Genomic DNA, 20,835 nt, shown 5'->3' with positions numbered 1-20,835 from the left:
CTTCTTTGGAATCAAATACATTACCTTCTGGACATTTAAGTGAAGTAGAATAGATATGCTGTGTCATGCATCTGTACCAAGCTCTTATGATCACAAAATATAATAAAATATCTCATTGATGTATAATTTAAGAAATCATTCCTTCATTCCAAATGGCCTCTGTCAGAGCGACACTTTCACATCCACATAGTCCCACTCGATACTGCACACTCACTATTCAACATTCACACTGAACACTCATACTAAACACTCATCATTCAACATTCACACCTAACACACATACTGAACACTCGCCATTCAACATTCACAATAAACTCTCATACTAAACACTCACCATTTAACATTCACAACTAACACAGATTCTGCACACTCACTATTCAACATTCACACGTAACACACATACTGAACACTCGCCATTCAACATTCAAATCAAACATTCATACTGAACACTCATCATTCAACATTCACACCTAACACACATACTGAACACTCAACATTCACACTAAACACTCATACTAAACACTCATCATTCAACATTCACACCTAACACACATACTGAACACTCAACATTCAACATTCACACTAAACACTCATACTAAACACTCATCATTCAACATTCACACCTAACACACATACTGAACACTCAACATTCACACTAAACACTCATACGAAACACTCACCAATGAACATTCACACTAAACACTCATACTAAACACTCATCATTCAACATTCACACCTAACACACATACTGAACACTCAACATTCAACATTCACACTAAACACTCATACTAAACACTCACCATTCAACATTCACACTAAACCTTCATACTAAACACTCACCAATGAACATTCACACTAAACACTCATACGAAACACTCACCAATGAACATTCACACTAAACACTCATACTAAACACTCATTGTTCAGCATTCAGACTAAACACTCATACTAAACACTCACCATTCAACACTCAGACTGAACACTCACCATTCAACATTCACACTAAACATCAGTACTACACATTTACATCAAATTCTCACATCCAAAATTGACAACCAAACATTCAATGATATGTATGACATATACAAAAAGGAATTTTAGAAAAAGTTTGAATAAAAACTCTTCAGAAAGTGCCTTTTTTTCTAAATACAAACACGCACCCTCATCCCTGTTCGAGGCACTCGAGTAATGCTTGACTTTAGGCAGTCATAATACAGTCACAGCCTTGTTCTAAGCAGGTATATGACAACAAACTCAGACTAATATTTTGTCAGTGTGAGAAAGAGAAAAGAGAGAGAAATAAATAGCCATTAAAGAGATGTCATGCTCCTTTCATTTATTCTAAAACATTATGAGAAGGTTATACATGCTTATCACAAGCTATGATGCATTATAACTTCAAACCACACATGTTTTAGCAAACAGTCTCACCTCCCATCTCTGAGCCAGCCTAATAAAGAGACAGCTGATATAAAAATAAAGCAATGTTGATACACAAGTGGCAGTGATGCATAGAAAAACAGGCAAGCATCTGGACACCCCTGGTCTGAGACCAGGCCTCAGTTCACTTTCATATGTTGTCCATGTCTTCATCACATCCTAAACCGTCTCCACGTAGTTGGCAGGATACAAACCTTCTCTACCCCCGTCCTTCATCCCTCTGCACCAGCCCTGCTCATCCTCATCCTCAATCTTCAGAAACTCCTCACCTGATCGCGCACGCACGCACACACACACACCACACACACACACACACACACACACACACACCACACACCACACACACATACACACACACCATGGAAGTATTTATCAGTGGCTCTCACACACAAACAAACACACACACATGATATATATATATATATATATATATATATATATATATATATATATATATATATGTATATATGTATTAGGGTCACCGATACACATCGGAAATCGGTTTTAACGTTAAAGATGTGACTACATTGATGCGCTGACCCCTGGATTGGTATAAATGTACCATGAACCGGTCGATGGCCCGATTCTTAAGTTAAAAATCGGTTGACTGAAGCTTTGCTGCAAGTTCCACTGTAGTATTTAGCTGCTGCAGAAGCCTCACTGATCTAACGTTACAAGTCATGTTACTTTCAAAATACTAATGAGCGCCTCTCATTCGCTAGTAAATCTGCACAGAACGGCACATTTCCTTTTAAAAAGCTTCCGAGTGGAAATTTAGATAAAGCCAAAGTTGTGTGCACATACTGAAGTGATGAACTGTCTTTTCTCCGAAGCACAACAAGTCTGAAGTACCATCTTCGGGCAAAGCTATTTACATTCACTTTGTAGCAGACGTTGCTTTGTAACTTTTTTTTTTTTATGTGGTTGTCTGTTAATTAAGTCTGTGATTCATTGTGGATGTTCTGCTGAGCACTCCCTGAAACTTTTTTACTCAGCAAATTTAGAGATTCTGACTCTAATTCAGAAATCATCAAAATGAAAAAACCCTCTGATTCCTCTAAGCAGTTTGTCATGCATTTCTTTACTCCAACATCGCACATGGAGTTGTTTTACCCCCCCCCCCCCTCCAAAATACAAGTAAATGGCAGTATTTTAAACGTGTGATTAATCACACACACACACACACACACACAGTTTACCTGCTTTGAAGGACAGCTCATCAGTCTCTTGTCCAGCATAGTCATACAGAGCTCTGACTCTCACTCCACCAATCATGACTCTGTAGGGGGGGGGGGGGGGGGGGGGGGGGGTGTGTAATGTGTGAGAGAGACACTATTCTGCCTCTGAGATGAAGACCAAGCACAACTCAGCATCACCATAGTAATGTCCTAAAGTATTCTAATAAGGTTTACGGTTAGGTGTACACACTGCTACACAGTGCTATACTGTGTTACACGCTGCTACACATTGACACACACTGATACGCAGAGTTACACACCGACACACATTGCTACATACTGTTACATGCCATTACACATTGATACACTGATACGCTACGTGTTACACTCTGTTATGCACTGTTACACATTGCAATTGCTTGGCAAAGCCAGACAAAAATACTCACACTCTCTCTACCGCTACCTTTTGCTCCACCCCCTTCTGCTCCACCCCCTTCTGATCCACCCCCTTCTTTCCCTTTTTATATTTCTTCTCGGGTGACCATTCCTGAGAGAGCGAGAGAGAGATTATTGGTGAGTGTATGTGAGCACAGTATATTACAATACAAATGCATGAGGACCAACAGCCTCTGTCCCCTTTTATACTATACAGACTTCCGCTCACCAAACTGCACAGTGTGTGCGTGTGCGTATGTGTGTGAGAATCAGTGTACATGTAAGTGTGTGTACATGTAAGTGTGCACACACACCTGCCAGTCTTAATACCTGTGTGTGTGTGTGTGTGTGTGTGTGTGTGTGTGTGTGGTACCTGAAACTGAGGCCAGTCAGTAGGCATGCCAGGCCCATGAGTGTTCTTCCACCAGCGCAAATCTTCCTGTTCATTAATGGCCATCAGTGTGTTATGGAGTTCATTATACACTGCCTTCACACTGACACAGAGAGAGAAAGGGAGAGAGAGAGGCAGAGAGAGACAGGGACACAGACGGATAGAGAGAGAGAGAAGAGATAGGGAGAGTGCTTAGACATATGAAGTATGAATATTGCAGAAAAACACACACACACACACACACACTCACACACACACACACACACACACACACCTCTCGTTATTTGTGACATCCAAATGTCTGTGAATGGACAGAAAGGCCTGTTTGAGAAAGCTAATTCTCTTCCTCTCCTCCTCCTGTGATTGGTCAAAAATGGATTCCATCTCTTCCATGTAACGTGGGGCGTAGCGTGTCACTTCTTCCAGAACCTTCTCATACCGGCCTTGCATCTGACAACACACAATACCAACATACCTCACACATGCTCTGTTTGTGATAGGTTCACGCATGCCTGTTCATTTCAAAATCAGCGTCTCCCTCTAACTTTCCCCCACAAAAAAGTGAGTCTCTCACTCACTTTCTCTGTCTCCTGCTGCGCCAGCTCTCTCTCCTCCTGTATCTTCCTCTGCTTTTCGATGGCGATGTCTGGGTTCCCCTGTGCGTGGGCCTCTCGCTCCCGTGCTGAATGCTCCTTACGACTGGCTTTATGAAATGCACATCTGGCTTTCTCTAGCTGTCACACAACCACAGTTATGTCGTTAGATCTGACAACATCATCACTTTGATAAGAAGGGACAATTGCCACAGAAAAGCAGTATCCAGGGTTTGACACACCCAACGCTGCTGTGCGTTTGATGCACTCAGCGGGCACTAACACGTAAGCCTGTTCATGCCTGAGAGGCCACGCCCCCTCTCGCTACTGACCTTCTTCAGTTTCTTGGCCCACGGTTTCTGAGCCCGTGCAAAGCCAGTCTCAAAGTCCTGGGACTCCCTGAACCCTCCAAAGATCTTCTTATGGAAAGTCTCCTTCTGCCAGGTCCGGATGCGGTCGCCGTCCTCTGACACGAGCGAGCGACAGATTGAAGAGTGTAAAGCAGAGAGTCGTTCAGCGGAAGAGAGAAAACACTGCCACGCCCGCAGGAGGGAACCGTACAGTGGACCTGAGAGAGAGAAACCGACCAAAAACACCGTCGAAATATGCACATCCAGCTTAAATTCACTGTAACAAAACCATCAGCACTGGACTGACCGGAGGTTTCATTGAGGAGACTATGTGTATGTGTATTGTTTGTGCATTTTACCTCGGGATTCAAAAAAGAAAATCAGAAATATTAAAAACCCAAGGGCTGACAGAGGGTGCAGTACTTACTGGCGTCCACTAGGGGCTTCCATTTGTTGCTCCATTCACTGAGCTGCTGGGCATACTGTCTCTCCACCCTGGCTCTCTCCTGGAAACAGGCCACTATGTCATTACAGGCCTGGAATGCATCCTCGGTCCTCTTCACCGTGCGCTGGTAGTTCCCTGGCTGAGATAGAAAGAGACAGAGAGAGAGAGAGAGAGAAAGAGAGAGAGAGACAGAGATGATATGATGGAGAAGACAGGAAAAAAGGGGGCAAGAAGGACTGGATGAGAACATTCTCTCTTTATCTGTGAGTTCAGACAAACGTGCTGCTTTCACGCAGAGCTGAAGGTAAATGTGTGCTGTTGGCGTCTTTGGCCTAGATTATGCCTGCTGCAGTCTGCTGGATTCAGGGTGTCACTGCACTGGCATGAATTTTATTTCTAATATAAAACACACAAGGTCATGTGATATGGAAAAAATTAAACAAGCTCAAAAAACTTTCTTTTTCCCTTACAACACCGGTGACATGAAGGCATTCCACTGTGGGAGTCTGAAAAGCTTTTATTCCAGTCAAACAGTAAAAATGGATGGATTGGGAAAAAGAAGAGGAAGAGAAATAAAAAGCGAAAGAGCAGAGGAAGGAGAGTGTAACGACATTTGCAGAGTGGGCGTGTTGTTGTTTTTGATGTGGAGTCTGGGAACACGCTCCTCTGTTTCCCTTACACCCCTCAGCCCTCTTCAACAGTTTATCAGCCAATCTGTCCTTCTTCACTTCTCTCTCTATTTCTCCCTTCCTTCCTCTTCATTCATGTGGCATCTCATTTCTACCTTTTCTGAGTTAGGATTTCTCTCCTGCTACTCTCCCCGCTCTGTTTCTGTCTGCCGTGGTCTGCCCCTGCTCTTTTCTCTTTTCTGAGAAGAAAGTGAAAACAGCTGAGGAATCTTTGCCTTGGCCAAGGCCAGTGCAACAGAACAACAGCCAACCAATCACAGAGATGAAGACAAACACCTCTATCCCTAATCTATCCAATCACAGCACTAAGGCCAAACAGAACATGTCTCCATACATTGAGAATTGCAGGAGCTAACCAATCATGGCTGCTTAAACAAATACAACAGACCAAAATGCCGGGCTCTGGAAACCCAACAACCAATTACAGAGGACCAGCCAGGGCCAATGAAAGCAACCTAGCTATCCAAAAAAAAAAAAAATGACGGCCTAACACAAAGTGATCAGCTAACCTGGCTGCTCCTCCGCAAACAATATAACCAACTGAATTTACTGTGAAACAGATTAGAAGCCAAGTGTGTACAAGAATATATAATAGACTGAGATCTCCAAACAGCAACCTCATACGTGGTCTGAGAACGAACCAAAGTCTGCCAAGAGAAGAGTCTGTTAGTGTCACCTTCAATAAAATAACAAAATATCATCATTCTTTTTTACTTTCCATTAGCGGAGAAGATTCCTGAGACGTTGGTTGGATAATTTTTCAGTGATACTGCAGTAATGCTCCAGAAAAAGGCTCAATGAAATGAAATAAATGGCAATGTTTTGGAAATAACATTCAGAGAACATACCATATGTGTTACACCACTCTGGAAAACTACACAGAATTTTACGGCTACAAAATTCAACCTGGAGCTTACGCAGTGGCCTAAAGACTTCTCACAGCCTATAAACTGTTCACTAGTAGCGCTTTTCCACTAGGACGGTGCTGTTTTACAGCAAAACCAGAGCACACCATCATTCCAGCCCTACTGGTTTTTTTTTTTAACTCAGAAGATCAGCGGCATAAAGAGAGAGAGAAAGAGAGAGAGAGAGAGAGAGAGAGAGAGAGAGAGAGAGAGGCTAAGGGAAAGGTTGGAATGAGGATACATCTCAGATTCAGACTCTGGGAAGCAGCATTGAATACGTAATGAAAAGGAAAACTCAAGAACTCAACAAGATTTTGATGAAATATGACAAATAATGATGAATGATAAATGATGAATGTGTTGAGTCACACTAATCACATTAATCACATTAATCACATTCTCACTACTGAGTTCTTCACAGTGAATGTTACTGAGGTAAATGACAGGGATTTAGTGTGTTGCCTCTCCTCTCCTCTTCTCCTCTCCTCTCCTCTCCTCTCCTCTCAGACTCACCATCCAGAAGCTCTGGTTGTTGGCGTCCTCTGGACCATTCTCCATCTGGAGGGAGGACATTGTGACCACTAAAAACAAAGAGAGACATTTATAATCAGAGGTGTACTGTCCAGCTGCACTGCATTATGGGAAGTGTAGACCTAGGAATACTTTAGCCATTTTACATCAGATCAGTCAAGACCTCCAGAGAATGGAAACTACAAATGAAGTTGGATGGTAACAGTCTGATTTAGATCTGGTGTGTGTGTTTAAAGGTAAGACTGCCTGGCGATAAAGTACGTGAAAGACCACAGAGAGAGCCCAGAGGAGAATTTGAGAGGCAGCACTGAGTCTTTAGATACAGAGGTAACGGGGAGACACAGACAAGGGGCGGTGTTTTTGTGGCTGTCTGAGGTAACAGGGACACACAGACAGGGAACGGTGTTTTTGTGGCTGTCTGAGGTAACGGGGACACACAGACAGGGAACGGTGTTTTTGTGGCTGTCTGAGGTAACGGGGACACACAGACAGGGAACGGTGTTTTTGTGGGTGTCTGAGGTAACGGGGACACACAGACAGGGGGCGGTGTTTTTGTGGCTGTCTGAGGTAACGGGGACACACAGACAGGGAACGGTGTTTTTGTGGCTGTCTGAGGTAACGGGGACACACAGACAGGGAACGGTGTTTTTGTGGCTGTCTGAGGTAACGGGGAGACACAGACAGGGGGCGGCGTTTTCGTGGCTGTCTGAGGTAACGGGGACACACAGACAGGGAACGGTGTTTTTGTGGCTGTCTGAGGTAACGGGGACACACAGACAGGGGGCGGTGTTTTTGTGGCTGTCTGAGGTAACGGGGACACACGGACAGGGGGCGGTGTTTTTGTGGCTGTCTGAGGTAACGGGGAGACACAGACAGGGGAACGGTGTTTTTGTGGCTGTCTGAGGTAACAGGGAGACACAGACAGGGGGCGGTGTTTTTGTGGCTGTCTGAGGTAACGGGGAGACACAGACAGGGAACGGTGCTTTTGTGGCTGTCTGAGGTAACGGGGAGACACAGACAGGGGGCGGTGTTTTTGTGGCTGTCTGAGGTAACGGGGAGACACAGACAGGGAACGGTGTTTTTGTGGCTGTCTGAGGTAACGGGGAGACACAGACATGGGGCGGTGTTTTTGTGGCTGTCTGAGGTAACGGGGAGACACAGACAGGGGAACGGTGTTTTTGTGGCTGTCTGAGGTAACGGGGAGACACAGACAGGGGAACGGTGTTTTTGTGGCTGTCTGAGGTAACGGGGAGCCACAGACAGGGAACGGTGTTTTTGTGGCTGTCTGAGGTAACGGGGAGACACAGACAGGGGGCGGTGTTTTTGTGGCTGTCTGAGGTAACGGGGAGACACAGAGAGGGAACGGTGTTTTTGTGGCTGTCTGAGGTAACGGGGAGACACAGAGAGGGAACGGTGTTTTTGTGGCTGTCTGAGGTAACGGGGAGACACAGACAGGGAACGGTGTTTTTGTGGCTGTCTGAGGTAACGGGGAGACACAGAGAGGGAACGGTGTTTTTGTGGCTGTCTGAGGTAACGGGGAGACACAGACAGGGAACGGTGTTTTTGTGGCTGTCTGAGGTAACGGGGAGACACAGACAGGGGGCGGTGTTTTTGTGGCTGTCTGAGGTAACGGGGAGACACAGAGAGGGAACGGTGTTTTTGTGGCTGTCTGAGGTAACGGGGAGACACAGACAGGGGAACGGTGTTTTTGTGGCTGTCTGAGGTAACGGGGAGACACAGACAGGGGGCGGTGTTTTTGTGGCTGTCTGAGGTAACGGGGAGACACAGACAGGGAACGGTGTTTTTGTGGCTGTCTGAGGTAACGGGGAGACACAGACAGGGGAACGGTGTTTTTGTGGCTGTCTGAGGTAACGGGGAGACACAGACAGGGGAACGGTGTTTTTGTGGCTGTCTGAGGTAACGGGGAGACACAGACAGGGGAACGGTGTTTTTGTGGCTGTCTGAGGTAACGGGGAGACACAGACATGGGGCGGTGTTTTTGTGGCTGTCTGAGGTAACGGGGACACACAGACAGGGGAACGGTGTTTTTGTGGCTGTCTGAGGTAACGGGGAGACACAGACAGGGGAACGGTGTTTTTGTGGCTGTCTGAGGTAACGGGGAGACACAGACATGGGGCGGTGTTTTTGTGGCTGTCTGAGGTAACGGGGACACACAGACAGGGGAACGGTGTTTTTGTGGCTGTCTGAGGTAACGGGGAGACACAGACAGGGGAACGGTGTTTTTGTGGCTGTCTGAGGTAACAGGGAGACACAGACAGGGGGCGGTGTTTTTGTGGCTGTCTGAGGTAACGGGGAGACACAGACAGGGGAACGGTGTTTTTGTGGCTGTCTGAGGTAACGGGGAGACACAGACATGGGGCGGTGTTTTTGTGGCTGTCTGAGGTAACGGGGAGACACAGACATGGGGCGGTGTTTTTGTGGCTGTCTGAGGTAACGGGGACACACAGACAGGGGGCGGTGTTTTTGTGGCTGTCTGAGGTAACGGGGAGACACAGACAGGGGAACGGTGTTTTTGTGGCTGTCTGAGGTAACGGGGAGACACAGACAGGGGAACGGTGTTTTTGTGGCTGTCTGAGGTAACGGGGAGACACAGACATGGGGCGGTGTTTTTGTGGCTGTCTGAGGTAACGGGGACACACAGACAGGGGAACGGTGTTTTTGTGGCTGTCTGAGGTAACGGGGAGACACAGACATGGGGCGGTGTTTTTGTGGCTGTCTGAGGTAACGGGGACACACAGACAGGGGAACGGTGCTTTTGTGGCTGTCTGAGGTAACGGGGAGACACAGACAGGGGGCGGTGTTTTTGTGGCTGTCTGAGGTAACGGGGAGACACAGACAGGGGAACGGTGTTTTTGTGGCTGTCTGAGGTAACGGGGAGACACAGACAGGGGGCGGTGTTTTTGTGGCTGTCTGAGGTAACGGGGAGACACAGACAGGGGGCGGTGTTTTTGTGGCTGTCTGAGGTAACGGGGAGACACAGACAGGGGGCGGTGTTTTTGTGGCTGTCTGAGGTAACGGGGAGACACAGACAGGGGAACAGTGTTTTTGTGGCTGTCTGAGGTAACGGGGAGACACAGACAGGGGAACGGTGTTTTTGTGGCTGTCTGAGGTAACGGGGAGACACAGACATGGGGCGGTGTTTTTGTGGCTGTCTGAGGTAACGGGGACACACAGACAGGGGAACGGTGTTTTTGTGGCTGTCTGAGGTAACGGGGAGACACAGACAGGGGAACGGTGTTTTTGTGGCTGTCTGAGGTAACAGGGAGACACAGACAGGGGGCGGTGTTTTTGTGGCTGTCTGAGGTAACGGGGAGACACAGACAGGAGAACGGTGTTTTTGTGGCTGTCTGAGGTAACGGGGAGACACAGACATGGGGCGGTGTTTTTGTGGCTGTCTGAGGTAACGGGGACACACAGACAGGGGGCGGTGTTTTTGTGGCTGTCTGAGGTAACGGGGAGACACAGACAGGGGGCGGTGTTTTTGTGGCTGTCTGAGGTAACGGGGACACACAGACAGGGGGCAGTGTTTTTGTGGCTGTCTGAGGTAACGGGGAGACACAGACAGGGGGCGGTGTTTTTGTGGCTGTCTGAGGTAACGGGGAGACACAGACAGGGGAACGGTGTTTTTGTGGCTGTCTGAGGTAACGGGGACACACAGACAGGGAACGGTGTTTTTGTGGCTGTCTGAGGTAACGGGGAGACACAGACAGGGAACGGTGTTTTTGTGGCTGTCTGAGGTAACGGGGAGACACAGACAGGGGGCGGTGTTTTTGTGGCTGTCTGAGGTAACGGGGAGACACAGACAGGGGGCGGTGTTTTTGTGGCTGTCTGAGGTAACGGGGAGACACAGACAGGGGAACGGTGTTTTTGTGGCTGTCTGAGGTAACGGGGAGACACAGACAGGGGGCGGTGTTTTTGTGGCTGTCTGAGGTAACGGGGAGACACAGACAGGGGAACGGTGTTTTTGTGGCTGTCTGAGGTAACGGGGAGACACAGACAGGGGGCGGTGTTTTTGTGGCTGTCTGAGGTAACGGGGACACACAGACAGGGGGCGGTGTTTTTGTGGCTGTCTGAGGTAACGGGGACACACATATCAGGGTCATTCTGACGTCACTTACAGTGCAGGCAGCTGAGGCCCAAAGTGCTGCAGCTGAATCACACAGAAATGCAAACATGAGAACAAAGTGTGTTTTCACCAGACTTAGTCTCTTTAAAACAGTTTATGGAGCAGCCTTCAAAGTAAAAACAGTTTATAGTGCGGCAGTGTGTTATGCAGGCAGTAGTTCAAGAAGACGGAAAACACCCTAATTAGCTCAGCATAGTTTGGAGAAGCGGAGATTACGTGAGAGTTAGACTGGGGTTCAGAGGAGACAGACAGGCACTGAATGTGTGTTATGTGTGTAATGTGTGTAATATGTAATGCTGGTGAAGTGTAGCTGATACAGTTTTATAAATCACGCAGGCTGGCATTCCAGGGCGTGAATCTGCCACTGAAGCCAGAATGCCCTCACCCAGAATTCCTGGCCTTGAAACTTGAGCCATCCCAAAATAAATAGGGGTGAAAGTTCATTAACTTCCCCACTTCCCTCTATTACTCTCTCTTTCTCTCTCTCTCTCTCTCTCTCTCTCTCTCTCTGTGTGTGTGTCTGTCTTTCTCTGTATCTCTGTACCATGAGAAAACACAAACACAGAGACACATGGTCACATGGTGACGCAGATGTAGATGTTTGATCTGCTCAGCCTGTCCTGAGGCATGCTTTTCTGTAAATGCAATAAACCACATTCTGTCACAAGACGAGGACAAAGACAGCAGTAGAGAGAGAGAAAAAGGACAAAGCAGATACGACAGGGAATTAAAATACAGATCTTTCTCATCTCTCTCCATTTATTTTACACACACACACAAACACACACACACACACACACACACACACACACACACACACAAGCTTGCGTGTGTGCACACACACTCACACACACCCACACATACATACACACACACACACACTCACACACACACACACACACACACAAGCTTGCGTGCGTGCACACACACTCACACACACCCACACATACACACACACACACACACACTCACACCACACACACACACACACACAAGCTTGCGTGCGTACACACACACACTCACACACACATACAAGCTTGCATGCGTGCACACACACACACACACACTCACACACACACACACACACACACACACACACAAGCGTGCGTGCGTGCACACACACCCACACACACCCACACACACACACACACACACACACTCACACAATCCCAGCTACACGCTCTGCTTTGTTCCTCCCTCCTCAGGGGTTACGGATGTAATGAATCGTCTTGTGGTTGACCTTTGACCTCACTTCCTTTCTCCCCCTCTATCTGTCTCCCTGCAGACTGAATTGTCCAACTTTAGGGAATCTGTGGAGAATGTCAGCTAACACTGCTCCTCCTACCCTCTCAATTTCCTGCTGTCTGTCCACCCTGCCCCACAGCGGGGACCTCATGTGTGCAAATTCTCCACTCATTCATTCGGCAAGGGGCTAACTGTCGCTGTCAGAGCCCCTCACCAGAGCCCTAAACCTAGCCCAAACCCTAACCTCTGGGCTGTTTCTCGTAACCTTAATGTTAAGCATTAGGACAGTGACATTGCAAGGGCTTGGTTTGCATGTAACATTCAGAGAACATCCTGTGAACAATACAGTGGTCTTGTAAACACAAGAAAAGTGGACACACTTTCAGTCACAGAATTACTAACCTTTAACTTCCCAAAAGCTGGACTGAATTTTGGTCACAGAATACTAATTCATAGCTCCCCAAAAAGCTGATGGTTTTGCCTCTTCGCCATGCACTGGGTGTGAGGTTTTGAAATGGTGTTTTCAGGGATAGATTTACACTAAAGTGAAATGACTGGTGAAAGTTGGGTCTTAGAGAGTTTCTTCTTTAGTAGATTAAAGAGATGAAAGAATTGACTGAGTAATAAAAACATCATTTAAATAAACTGCACCTTCGGGGCAAAATGCACTACTCCACGTGTCAGGACAAAATATTAACTTGACACCTGTCACCACTTCATATGTTTTTATCTTTTCAGTTTATTTAAAAGTGTAGGAGCATTACTGATCAAAACAGGTTTTTATCCATGTTCATTTGACAAACATATTTAAGTGATTGTATTCTAGAGTTTGCTATTTTTTACTAAACGGCTAGTAAACTTTATATGCATGCTGTTAGAAAAATAGAAAGGTCTATTTGAACAAAGCAAAAGAGAATACATTTCAAGAGGAGAATTCTAAGGTAAACAAACAAACAAATGAATAAACAAATACCTTTAAAATGTTGTTTTTGGAGTACTATTAGTCTCACAAAATTTTAATGGGACAGAGCTTGAGATTTGTGACTTTCTCTCTATCACCCCCCCCCCCCCCCCCCTTAAAGACCCACGCACCCCTCACCGCACCCCTCACCGCACCCCTCACCCATGCTGGCTCCCGTTCTCTCTCCTCCCCATGTCCCCAATTCCACTGTCATGCATAACTCAACACGCACACCCACACACTCAGGAAATATATAGTAACGTCTAGCTCATACAACCAAAATAGTTCATACAGGATTGTGAGTACGGCAAATGACAGCGTAAATTAAGTCCAAAGTGAAGAGAAAAGAACTAAAAATGAAAAAAAAAAAAAAACTTTACCTCTTCAATTTTCTGTCTGCAGGTTTACTTCAGTAAAATCAATCCAGCTCCCTGCGCTCTTAGAAACGAATCACTTTCACTTGCTGTGTTTGTTGATTTGACCTCCTTTTTCTTGCAACTTCTATCGTGCCGTTTTACTCACTTCCAGTCTCCCTTTGCCTGTTTCTTTGGTCCAGTGTCAGTGTTTGGTGAGGTGGCGTTCTCCCCCCCTTTTCTCCTGCTCTCAGCGCTCTCCCTCAAAAACAGCTGCAGGAAACTAAAGTTCTCCTCCTTCCTGTCATGTATTGGTTTTCCTCCTCCCTCTCCCTCTCTCTTACTGTCTCCCTCTCTCTCACACTCTGTCTCCCTCTCTCTCACTGTCTCCCTCGCTCTCACTGTCTCCCTCTCTCTCACTGTCTCCCTCGCTCTCTCACTGTCTCCCTCTATCCCTGTCCCCCAGCTATGAGTGTCATGCATACAACTTCATCTGTGCCACTGCCCCAAGTCTCTCTCTCTCTCTCTCTCTCTCTCTCTCACACACACACACACACACACACACACACACACACACACACACACACACACACACAGAATGGTGTTCAGTCTGCATTACAGTCAATGCCAAACACATTTAACTTCATGTCACATATGCTGTATATTTGATATTTGTATGTTTCGATATTTGATGTCCTCCAAACATAACAGCTGCTGCAACACAGGGAATCTGTCTGGGGGGTTTCTCGAGAAAGGCCAAAAATGAGTCCAGACTCTCTTACACACAGACTAAGCCCACAGGCACACATACATACATACACATGTACATAGACTCATATACACGTTTTGCACATGACTTGTGTACATTTTGTGACAAACATGAGCTGCCACTTGTAAGCTGAAACAGAATCAGTCATACTGCTGTGAACTGCAGCTCTGTTACACTCAGAGCTACACTATAAACGACCAGCACCACTAACACCCCTTTATATTCTCTAAGTGCCACTTATACAACACTATGTTTGTAGTGCACTCAGAGAAGTTATAATCCAGATAGACAGACAGACAGATAGATAGATAGATAGATAGATAGATAGATAGATAGATAGATAGATAGACAGATAGATAGATAGATAGATAGATAGATAGATAGATAGATAGATAGACAGATAGATAGATAGATAGATAGATAGATAGATAGACAGATAGAAAGATAGATAGCATGTTGGGGATGAGATTTATTTGTGTAATTCATTCAAATATTTTAAAATCAATTATTTAAAAACAAACAATCCATTCGTTTCGAACTGAATGGCGCGGGAAAACCTGTGTAGTGTAATCAGCAAACGTATTTTAAAAAGGCAATTATTGTGGACAGCTAAGGGGCCATTGCAAAGAGGGGGCATATAAAGACAGCCATTTTGATGGTGCTCAGCCTTTGCCAATGTGGAGTCGATATGGAGAGCAGCCCTCATGAAAGAAACTCTGGTAGGTGAGCTGTTACTTGGTAACTTTTGAGTTCAGGTCTCACCTGAATAATATTGCTCTCATAAAAGAACAGAGAATATACGTTTAAATGTTCTATCGGCACACAATATAGTCATTCCCCAGCTATGTGAACCACGTGGATAGCAGCCCGGTTTACCGAAGTTTTAAAAAAACGTTAGTTGAATTTTGTTGCAGTTTAACCTCATCATCGGCTAGATAAGAGCATATTTTGTGAAATGAGTAGTCGTGTTCTCTCTCCTGTCTCTGATGATGTTCGCACTGGGCTCTGAGTGACTGTGGCGACGAATGTGCTGTTCTGCTCTTGACATGGCAGAACCTGAAGAGACTCCATGATACAAACCTGGCGGTTATCGCGGCGAGCTCATGCAGTCCGCTGTGCCCAGGGTTAAAAATTCTCATTATTTCATTATTTCTGTGTACTAACATGCAAGTCTCTTCTGTTTCAGAATCATTATCCCCGAAGCAAAACTACAGAACTGATTGCGAGGTGAGTAGGGCAGGCTACACGTGTAGATGTGTAATGAATGAATTCAATAGTCACCCGTGATGCTTTGCACTGGGCTCTGAGTTTCTGTGAACGACGAAGTGCATCGCTGCGTGTCGCAGCCTGAGTAATGGGGCTAGTGTAGCAAATCGGACAGACTGTAGCGAGATGAGGCGACTCGCACTGACCAAGTTCTCTCTCTTTGACAGCACTGAAGGACATGGTCTTGGCGGGTTGCGGAATGACGGTGGGTCTGGTGTTTGGAGTTCCTGAGCAGAAATGTTAAGGCCATATCATCTTTGAGGTTTTTGTGGTTAATAGCATTGTAACGTTCTGTTAGACTTTTTGTGCAAATGAGTATTTTTTTTTTTACTGTGTAATTTAGATTGATTTCAACCAATAAAGTGTGTTAATTATTTGTGTGTTCTCATTATTTCATTCCATGTGGAATAGTCTAATTATCTCACAGGTTTACACTGCAATGTCATTATTTGGCTGTTTACGTTCATTTTGTGGTATACACACATGCCAATGAAACAGAACCATGTAGAAATGTACATGCTTTATCAGAGTTGTACTGTTAAACCTGTTGGCCTTTTGAGCCTCATCCTTATTTTTAAACTGCAAGCCCGTCACGCTGATGTCACATTTCCAGTAATGAAATGGGAAGGAGAAGCACTTGGCACTCTCGTCGTTCTATTTCCAGACTCCTGTAGGCTTTGGCTTGCAGAGTACAGCACACACTGGGTCACTGAGGTGGTGCCATCTCAGCTGGTTTGTACCCAGAGTCAGCGTCAGTGTAAATCTAATGGCATTCCCTGTGTTTGACACAGAGTCAGTGTCACAGTGTAAATCTAATGGCATTCCCTGTGTTTGACACAGTCAGTGTCACAGTGTAAATCTAATGGCATTCCCTGTGTTTGACACAGGGCACGGTAGTGAGGAGAGTAGTTCATGGAAGCCCATATTATCATAACCAAATGTTTGGGTTAGATGAGCACACAGAGGCTCTGAAACTGTGGTTTAACCCAGAGAGAGCAGAGTACAGAGACCTGGGTCCAATCAGACCAGCCTTGTGTCCGGCTCAGGGTTTCATTTCTTGTCAAACGCTTAAAATTGCATTAATACAGCTTTGCTCTAAGGTCAATAATTCATGAACAACACAATAAGTCAGGAAACAATCATAAAGTCCATCCTGCATCTTTATTATAACTAGTCATTTTTTATCATATCTTAAAACATCTGTAATTCATATATATGTGTGTATATGAATGTGTATATGCATATAACATATACATTTAGAGTCTGTAAATAATTTCTTTTTCATAGATAATTTGTTTCTGAATTCTAAAGATTCTCTTAAAGGAAACAAAACAATGCTTTCTGCACACCCCAGCCAAAAAAAAAACCCCCTGTCCTCTCTCTCACCAGCCAAAAAACCCCTGTCCTCTCTCTCTCCAGCCAAAAAAACCCTCTCCTCTCTCTCTCCAGCCAAAAAAAACCCTCTCCTCTCTCTCACCAGCCAAAAAACCCCTCTATCACCTCTTCCTCTGGCCTTTTGCCTTAGCTCTTGGCTCTGCATGTGGTCACTGTGTGCCTCGGGTCGGTGAGGGGAGGAGCTGAGATGGGCGTGGCGTGTGCCTCGGTTTGGTGAGGGGAGGAGCTGAGGTGGGCGTGGCGTGTGCCTGGGGTCTATGAGGGGAGGAGCTGACATGGGCGTGGCATGTGCCTCGGGGTCGGTGAGGGGAGGAGCTGAGGTGGGCGTGGCGTGTGCCTGGGGTCGGTGAGGGGAGGAGCTGACATGGGCGTGGCGTGTGCCTGGGGTCGGTGAGGGGAGGAGCTGAGGTGGGCGTGGCATGTGCTTGGGGTCGGTGAGGGGAGGAGCTGACATGGGCGTGGCATGTGCCTCGGGTTGGTGAGGGGAGGAGCTGACATGGGCGTGGCGTGTGCCTGGGGTCGGTGAGGGGAGGAGCTGAGATGGGCGTGGCGTGTGCCTGGGGTTGGTGAGGGGAGGAGCTGACATGGGCGTGGCGTGTGCCTGGGGTCGGTGAGGGGAGGGGCTGACATGGGCGTGGCAGTGTGCCTGGGGTCGGTGAGGGGAGGAGCTGACATGGGCGTGGCGTGTGCCTGGGGTTGGTGAGGGGAGGAGCTGTGATGGGCGTGGCATGTGCCTGGGGTCGGTGAGGGGAGGAGCTGACATGGGCGTGGCATGTGCCTGGGGTCGGTGAGGGGAGGAGCTGAGATGGGCGTGGCATGTGCCTGGGGTCGGTGAGGGGAGGGGCTGACATGGGCGTGGCAGTGTGACAGTTATGGATGAGATGGAAAGACAAGCCTTCCTGGTCTAGACACAGCCACTGGTTCATATGGTTCTATAGGGCTGTACAGTGGAGATAAATTTCACATTAACCAGACTGTAACACAGCCAACAGCAGAGACTGGGACAGGATGTGTAGAAAGCATTTTGGTGTAATAACAAACAAATTTTACCTTTTTTCATGTTAAACATTATTTGGAAGACAGAGATTCTGTGGAGCTTGGAATTCTTTTCTGAGCATTCCAATCCATGTTTAGGATAATTATTCATGTCATCGTCCTTACTGTTATCAATAACTTTCACAGCATTGCACAGTCTGAGCAGGACAAGTGCGCATCTAAGATGTTTTTGTCTTTTGCACATGTCAAGGTGTGGCTCATGTATGGAAGTGGAGCTCTGTTCATTCCCTTTCAAATAAAACGAGACAGAAACAGGAAACGGAGGGCTCATATGCCTTTTAGGGAACAAGAACACAGAAAAAAAAAAAAATGAGACACAGCTTAAAGGAGTATAGGGTCTGGACTCTGAGATTTTAGATGAAAAACAAGTGAGAGGCAAAAAGACAAACACGAATATGAAAATAAATAAATCAAACAGGACTGAATTATGAAGGGGAAGAGTAGCAGAATGCAGGAGCCCTTTTTCATTGATCAGAGTGAGTGAGTGAAAGGGATGAGGAAGAGGAACCTGCTTGGTTTAGACACACTCTTCTGACACCTCACTGTACACACAAAACCCACAGACCTGCATCGAACTGCAGAAACTGTGCAGTTCATACTGTCATATCCATAATCATCTCATTGATAGTCATTGCATTTATGTAGAACATAAACATTTCTCAAATTCAAATAACATTCTCTTCTGGATCTGAACACATACCAGCTTTGAACGCCATAGAACTCATTAAATTAAGTGTAAAATCGTCAGGGTTTCGATACGCTAGAGAATGATCTGGACCAGGCCCCGGCCCATGAGTTTACTGCAAGAGTCTGTCCTTTTGCCTGTCTCCACAGTCACACAGATAACAGCAAGGACCATGAGAATAATGACTACAAGATATTACAATAATTCTCTTTATATCAATTATTCCAGACCCATTTAAAGTTTAAAAATTGTTATAAGAACAATTGTCATATTAAAACGTGATGTAAGCTTGTATCGTCTCCTTTGAACCGTTTCGTCCGAGAGCAAAGTTGTGTTTTCTTTTCTTCCTCACAGAGACAGCATTCTGTTGTTTTTGTTGTTCTTGATGGTGTTGTTGTTGTTGTTGTTTCTGAAGGAGAGAGGGGGAATTAGAATGAGAAAGACAATGAGAGAAGGGCAGTTTTATCTCTGTCTTTCCCCCTCTGCACCTTGTTGTCTCTGCTATAGCCAGAGAAGCTTTGTAGTCGTGGAGCCGTCACCTCAATGCTGGAAGAGTCTCTCGTAAAAATGTAGATGTTTGTTTTTTTGTTTTTTTTTCTGTTTGTTTGTTTTTTTTTATAGTTTGGCGGGTCCCTCCTCATTCTTGGGTATTTCTTTAAAAGTCAGTTTCAGCATGGATCCGTATATAGATACATGGTGTCCCATTACGTCTACGACAAATAAAAGAGTGTGTGTGTGTGCGCGCGTGTGTGTGTGTTTCCTGTGTGTTGTATGTTCCTTTTTTGTGAGTGTGTGAGAGTTTCATGTACATTGCATGTTGTGTTGCTGTGTGTGTGTGTGTGTGTGTGTGTGTGTGTGTGTGTGTGTGTGTGTGCGTGTGTGGATGTGTGGGTATACATGGTAGGTCTGGGCACTTGTTTTTGCTACGGGTTTGTAATACAGTAATACAGTGACCAGTCTGTGTGTATATATATATATATATATATAGATAGATAGATATATTTATATATACCCTGGTATAAGATATGAGAAGGTCAGTAAGAAAAAAGCTCTAGTCAAAGACAATGTGAAGAGGAGAGAGCCAATCACAGAGAGCCAATCACAGAGAGCCAATCACAGGGAATTCAGTAGGAAAGGAATCCCCTGAATAGTGAGGTAAGAACAAAGAGCCCATCATGTCTCCAGCATGTCTCTGTCTCTTTCCTGCTCACTGGCACACACACACATACGCACACACACAAGACTTGCCAAAGAAGTCACTCTCTGAAGATGGCTCCACCAATCACTGCCACTCAAATAGGAAACAGAATCACACTTCTACAGGGAGCAATCTCATCGTTTACAAGTGGAGATATGTATTGAACTGGGGACATCTGATGGTTGTAAGAGCCCAGTGGTGGATAACTGTTGTTCACTGTCTGAGAAAAAGGGAATGAAAGCAGAGGTGTTCCCAGTGAACCTCAGAAACAGGGGACAGAGTGCAGCACGAATGGTTAATTGAATAAATTGAGATATTTGGCTCAGTGATGTTACCGTTTTGATCTCTCAGTATGAAATTCTATCAAATCTAACTTCAACCTAATCATTTCTACTTTGATTTACTGTGTGTGAAGTCTGTATGCTGAAGAGGTATTATTTACTGTGTGTGAAGTCTGTATGCTGAAGAGGTATTTGTCATGTATGATTGCCTGATCGGATGTGTGCACGTGTGTGTGTGTGTGTGTTTGAGAGAGAGAGAGAGTTTGGAGGTGTGATGTATGAGAGGGATTGTACCACATTCTTGTAGGTTCAGGTATGTTCATATTCCATGATCATACTCTCCCTCTTCATCTTTCTCTTCTTCTTCCCTTCTCTTACGGGCTTCTGATGAGATTCCTGGCCCTGTTGAGCTCAGTTTAAAGTCCTGTTGATCTGCCTCTGGTGGTACCAGCTGTCAGTGTCTCCCTCTGTCTTCTCTCTCATTTCTCTCTCTCTCTCTCTCTCTCCTGTGGGCTCTCGAGT

The 20,835-nt window shown here is 45.8% G+C and overlaps 1 protein-coding gene, 1 long non-coding RNA gene and 1 other non-coding gene across 3 annotated transcripts; 2 read left to right on the top strand and 1 right to left on the bottom strand.

The window, feature by feature from the left end:
• Positions 1 to 1,599: 1,599 nt before the first annotated feature.
• LOC115826518 (protein kinase C and casein kinase substrate in neurons 2 protein) lies at positions 1,600 to 13,766 on the bottom strand. Its single transcript, XM_030790385.1, has 10 exons — positions 13,691 to 13,766; positions 6,940 to 7,007; positions 4,815 to 4,971; positions 4,370 to 4,605; positions 4,023 to 4,178; positions 3,719 to 3,894; positions 3,427 to 3,547; positions 3,065 to 3,165; positions 2,640 to 2,719; positions 1,600 to 1,709 (listed from the first exon to the last, which is right to left on the bottom strand). Exons 2-10 carry the CDS (start codon positions 6,997 to 6,999, stop codon positions 1,600 to 1,602), a joined length of 1,197 nt encoding a protein of 398 aa, XP_030646245.1. The 5' UTR covers positions 7,000 to 7,007; positions 13,691 to 13,766.
• A 1,345-nt stretch (positions 13,767 to 15,111) lies between these two features.
• Positions 15,112 to 15,997, top strand: LOC115826999 (uncharacterized). The gene is made up of 3 exons (XR_004025801.1): positions 15,112 to 15,151; positions 15,619 to 15,659; positions 15,866 to 15,997. It is a non-coding gene; the product is annotated as an uncharacterized LOC115826999 (long non-coding RNA).
• On the top strand, positions 15,411 to 15,499 carry LOC115827126 (small nucleolar RNA SNORD88). Its single transcript, XR_004025869.1, has one exon. It is a non-coding gene; the product is annotated as a small nucleolar RNA SNORD88 (small nucleolar RNA).
• Positions 15,998 to 20,835: the final 4,838 nt, after the last annotated feature.

This window comes from Chanos chanos, chromosome 13 (assembly GCF_902362185.1).
Source record: "Chanos chanos chromosome 13, fChaCha1.1, whole genome shotgun sequence".
NCBI classification, from domain to species: Eukaryota; Metazoa; Chordata; class Actinopteri; order Gonorynchiformes; family Chanidae; genus Chanos; species Chanos chanos.
This window is presented reverse-complemented; position numbering and strand designations above follow the sequence as displayed.

Coding starts and splice junctions, on each gene's coding strand:
- LOC115826518 (XM_030790385.1), bottom strand. CDS start 6,999: ATGTCCTCCCTCCAGATGGAGAATGGTCCAGAGGACGCCAACAACCAG. Junction 4,972..6,939: donor ACAACCAGAGCTTCTGGATG/GTGAGTCTGAGA, acceptor TTTCTATCTCAG/CCAGGGAACTACCAGCGCAC. Junction 3,548..3,718: donor GATGTCACAAATAACGAGAG/GTGTGTGTGTGT, acceptor TCTCTGTGTCAG/TGTGAAGGCAGTGTATAATG.